The sequence below is a fragment of the Homalodisca vitripennis genome, chromosome 2 (assembly GCF_021130785.1).
Source record: "Homalodisca vitripennis isolate AUS2020 chromosome 2, UT_GWSS_2.1, whole genome shotgun sequence".
Lineage (NCBI taxonomy): Eukaryota > Metazoa > Arthropoda > Insecta > Hemiptera > Cicadellidae > Homalodisca > Homalodisca vitripennis.
The window spans coordinates 190,000,192-190,005,452 of NC_060208.1; the positions used below are offsets into that span (position 1 = coordinate 190,000,192).

At 33.7% G+C, this 5,261-nt stretch overlaps 1 protein-coding gene across 1 annotated transcript; it reads left to right on the forward strand.

The window, feature by feature from the left end:
* Positions 1–1,737: 1,737 nt before the first annotated feature.
* Positions 1,738–3,033, forward strand: LOC124355210 (pre-mRNA-splicing factor 38A). Its single transcript, XM_046806226.1, has one exon. The coding sequence runs from the start codon at positions 1,819–1,821 to the stop codon at positions 2,950–2,952; it is 1,134 nt and encodes a 377-aa protein (XP_046662182.1). The 5' UTR covers positions 1,738–1,818; the 3' UTR covers positions 2,953–3,033.
* Positions 3,034–5,261: the final 2,228 nt, after the last annotated feature.

A 5,261-nucleotide genomic window follows, 5' to 3' on the forward strand; every position in this document is an offset into this window, starting at 1 on the left:
TTTATTAGAGTTGAGGCAAAATAAAACTAGAGTATGATACGAAAATGTTTTATTTAATCCATAAAATTAAAAAGTATAAAACAGAACAAACTACAATGTTGCTAGTAATTTTTAAGTGTATTGTGAGCATTGTTTAAGTCTGTTAAAATAGTAGTAAGGATTTCAGTCTAGGTCTAATCAGTCAGAGAATTCTGTGATAATTTGTCTTTCTTCTTTCAAAAAGTGTATCAAATCCTTGAGATCACCTATTTTCTCCTTTCTAATATTTGTTGGTTGAAATTTGGCGTTAGATCATCTGGTGTCATTCCCTTTTAAATATGTTTGCGTTTATCCACTAAACAATGGATTACATAACAAACATATTTCAGTCTTACCTCATCTAATGGGGTCTGGTTTGCTAACACTTGACTTTTTTACTATTCATATAAGATTTGCCATGAGATGGTAAGTTATTTTAGTCTTTTTCACTTTCTTCTCCATTTTCACGTATTTTCTTAGGATTGTGTTCTATAATCTCTGTATCACTCATTTTAGTAAAATCTCATGAGTAAACCTCTAACAGCACAGTCAGCAATACAATAATCTCCAAACGCATTTAAAAGACGCTTGGAATTTAGCCTGGGTTTTACTAGTCAGCCGGGTTGAGTTACCCAAGCTTATTCTTGTGGTTGAAATTTGAACCTCTTAGGATAACTATTTACTGATAGTCCACAATTTAGCGTGTTGGGATTGGCACTTACCACGCATTTTTATACTACATTTTGATAATTTTTGGCACTTAGTCCGTTTTTCATTCCCACTTTGCAACTATCCTAGATGTGAGGTCAATTAATATTACCTCCATTATAGGTCGGGGGAGTAGATACGGCTGACTCACAATTCAAGTATTTTAGTTACCGTTACTATTTACTATTTGCAACTATCTAGACTATACAAATTATTCATTAATTACTACTATTAGTTACGAAGTAACTACAACAAATTCTTGTGTTAACCCTCTCTCTCAAACGAGATGCAAAACTGTATAGAATTTGAAGGCGTATTGAACTCGAGCTCATGGGGAGGTATTAATTACTAAGTATTAATTCATAATACGATAACAGGTCTAGGGAAAGTATATGCATATTTGGCATACAGCGTGCGTTCAGACATATAACTCTTAATAAAGGCAAGCAAGAGTCTCCAAATGCTTCAAGATTACCAATCAAGACGTCAGAATGGCTTACCTTTTTGAAGGCCCTGGTGAAATCAAGATACACCCAATAAAAGTGGTTATTGTTTGAAAAGCATAGATATCTGTTGTTAAATATTTGTTGAAATCGACCTTCCTGGCTGGAATCCATGTTTGAGATGATTATAAATACAAGGAGCCTACTCATAGTTTGTTTACAGTAACTGCCTTATAAAAGTAATTGTATAATTGTTTATGGACAACAAAAACAGAGTATTATGTAAATAAGTTAACTCATTCTAGTGCGGAAAGAATGAACGTACTCCTGGTTATTTCTTCAAGTTTTATGCTTTTTGTCTTATTTTATATATATTTTAATGTCATTAAATGTCTATTTACTATAAATAAAAGTAATGATTTTGTTACAATACTGTTAGAGCGTATTTTTTGTGATAGCTGGTGAACGTCATACAAGTAGCTACAATCCACTGTATGTGGCTTTAATGTTCAACCTTACTCTATGTTTCAAACCCATTTAAACTGCACCTAACCAATACTTTGGATGGCTGTGTCTTGCGTTGGTTTGTGTTCGTCAGTCAACGCTCAACATCAGTTTAGTAAGTTTAGTTTGTTTTGTTTACTTCAAAATGGCTAATCGTACAGTGAAAGACGCAAAATCAGTAAAAGGTACTAATCCGCAGTATTTAATAGAAAAAATAATCAGATCAAGAATTTATGATAGCAAATACTGGAAAGAAGAATGCTTCGCATTGTCAGCGGAGCTAGTTGTGGATAAAGCTATGGAACTGAGATACATCGGAGGCGTATTTGGAGGTAACATAAAACCAACACCATTTCTGTGTTTAACCTTAAAAATGCTTCAAATTCAACCAGAAAAGGACATTATTGTGGAATTTCTGAAGAATGAAGACTTTAAATATGTGCGTGCGCTTGGAGCATTTTATATGAGGTTAGTTGGTACTTCATTGGACTGTTACAAATATTTAGAACCTTTGTTTAATGACAGTAGAAAACTCAGGAGGCAGAACAGACAAGGTCAGTTCGAGTTGGTTCATATGGATGAATTCATCGATGAACTATTGACAGAGGAAAGGGTGTGTGATGTTATACTACCCAGAATTCAGAAGCGACATGTCCTTGAGGAAAATAATGAAATAGAAACCAAAATATCAGCATTAGATGATGATCTGGAAGATGGAATGGAGACATCAGGAGATGAAGAGGAAGTCGAAATGGAACCACCTAAAGATACATATTCACTAACACTTGATACACATAGATCCAAGAAACGAGAAGAAAACAGAAGATCTCCAACCCGAAGAGGAAGGTCAGCAGATAGAGAAAATGCCAAAGAGAGGGATAGAAAACACAGAGAGAAGGAACGAGAAAGAGTTAAGAGTGATAGAGACAGAGGCCATCGGATGGATCGTGAAAGAAGTCGGAGTAGAGAAAAAGAAAGAAGACATCGGTCAAAGACTCCCCCTGTTCGACCAAGTCACAGAGATAAAGAAAGAGAAAGAGAACGGGAGAAAAAATCAAGAAGAGGTGATCGAGATCAAGATAGAGGCTATGACAGGGAGTTGGACAGAAACTTTGAGAGAGATCATGATAGAGGTTATGACAGAGATCACGATAGAGGGTATGATAGAGACTATGATAGGGGTTACGACAGAGACTATGATAGAAATCATGACAGAGACTATGAAAGGGACATGAAACGGAAGGAAAGGGATCGTGATAGAGATAGAGTAAGATATTAAAAGTGTATGTACATAAGTGTAAGATTGTTTTATATATCATATCTTAAAAATAAAAGTCTTCTGTTTGTGTACAAATTAAAATGTGTGTGTGTTTTATTCTTTTGCAACATTAAGACATTCATTCATGGTTTCATTACTTCAGGATAACTAAACAACACATTCAAATCCTGTTTGGCTTTATTTTTTAAGTGAGTATTATTTGATAATACATTTTTTTCTTTCTAAGTATAGGCTATTGAGATATATCTTAAAGACCATTCTTATAGTTAGGCTATGCTTGCTCTTGGTAAGCAACTGTAAACTATAAACCAGTTTTAATAAGTAACATTTAAATAATAGATCAAAATTAATTTTAGAATCATAAAACATTCTTTAATCTATTAAGCTTAGCCCTGAAACTGGCAGTCATTACCCCCTTCCAGTTGGCCGGTCATTTTTTATTGTTTTGCATAGCCTGCTTACTTTAAAAGTTGTGTAAAAAACAAATTTATATTCTAAGCCTATGTGTAATATAGGTGGAATGTGTAATACATTGTTTTCAAGGAAATGTGAAGATAATCATGTTATAAAAATTATGCATAGGCTAAATAATTAAACTAAAAATTTTAGCTAAAGATATTTTTGTCATTTTTTTATTTTTGAAAAATGGCAGGAATGTAGAGTGTGATAGGGTATTATAACAAATATCTTTAAATCTAAGATAGCCTAGCTCATTTACTCTTCATTTTATCTAGTTTCACGCTTTAAGAACTACAATACACTTTAATAAGCGACCTACACTCTTTACTCAGTTGTTTTTATCGAATGAATAATTCAATTGTGTAGGGTACAATAAGTGGACCCGGTTTTTTATATCGAAGAATGTAGTCTTCGATACCTAATATTCGCAACTCAAATCCTAGACATTGATATAAAAGTATCTTTAGTCCTCAATAACAATCATGTTTTAAATTAAAATATGAATTTAATATTTACAGTGATCAAACAAATTATTATAACAAAAATAGGAAAACTGAAGACTACCATATTTGCTCCTCTCACAGTTACAGTTGTTTCTTTCCCACAAATTTCACATAACGGGGTTTTCGGTACGAGTCCAACATTTTGAAGCCATAAATAAAAACAATATATTTTGTTTATGTTTTATCATCTTTCAAAGCAATGTCGTGTAGTTTTCTAAAATTGACTGCCATTTTTCATAATTAAAATTACTTAAATGTAAAATTGAAATATTACCCTACGTGTATTATTTTAGTGTTTACAGCAGTTGATATAGACTATTTAAGTTAATAATTCAAAATAATTAATCAGTATCGATTGATTATATGGATGGTTATGATTAAGTAATATCGATTGCCAATTTCGGTGCTTTGGGATTATAACGACCACACCAGTATGAAGAACACAAAAATATAAATTTATAGAAGCAAACATGATAGAACGAAAAAACATCTCCTTAAGTACAAAATTACAAACTTACAACGATTATCAATTGTTAATGGGGTCAGATTCCGTTATATGCCCCCAACGCTTAAACTTTTTTCAACGAACTTAGAACGTTATAAAATGATGTAGTTGAGTAACAGAACTAACATTCCATCAATCAACAAGCATTTCCAGGTATTGTTGTCGCTGTTATCTTATCTTTCTCGAGAATCCCGATTACGGCAGGCCGCGCGGCATCGCATGATTATTTAAGTTTTTTGCACGGTACATAATTGCCTTTCCATTACAATTCAATTTATATTTCTGATCAGCCCCTCTAGAATTTGATATTTTACTGATAGACCTCGAGGGATGTTTTTCTTTCGTTGACATCAACGCGGTGTCGAAGCCCGCGCTGATGGCCGGAGGCACTCGCATTTTTGGTGGCGGAGTGTGATCAAGAATAAAAACAAGTTTTGTGTGTTTTTTTCAATAAAGAGTTTAGTTTTTGTTTGGTAATGTTTGTTTTTGTTGAATTTTTGTGTTTGAAGGAATGTAGGGGTAAAACACAGAAGTACAACAAAGCGACGCACCAGCTGAACAGGCGGCGAGACTGCAATCACGTTATCTACTAGACCGCTCGACTTTGACCTCTGTCTGAGGATGGGGAGGGGTTTGCGATAAGACAATTCCTGTTTTATATTGACGAAATATTGTTCTACGCTAATCTAGTAATCAAAAGAAGAAAAATGTCAAATAACGATTCATGTCTGGGTGTGGTCGGTATAATCCCAAAATACCCCAATTTCGATATAAAAACCGGGTCTGCTTATCGTACCCTACCCATTCAATATTACAATTTATATGACAGAATATACAATTCC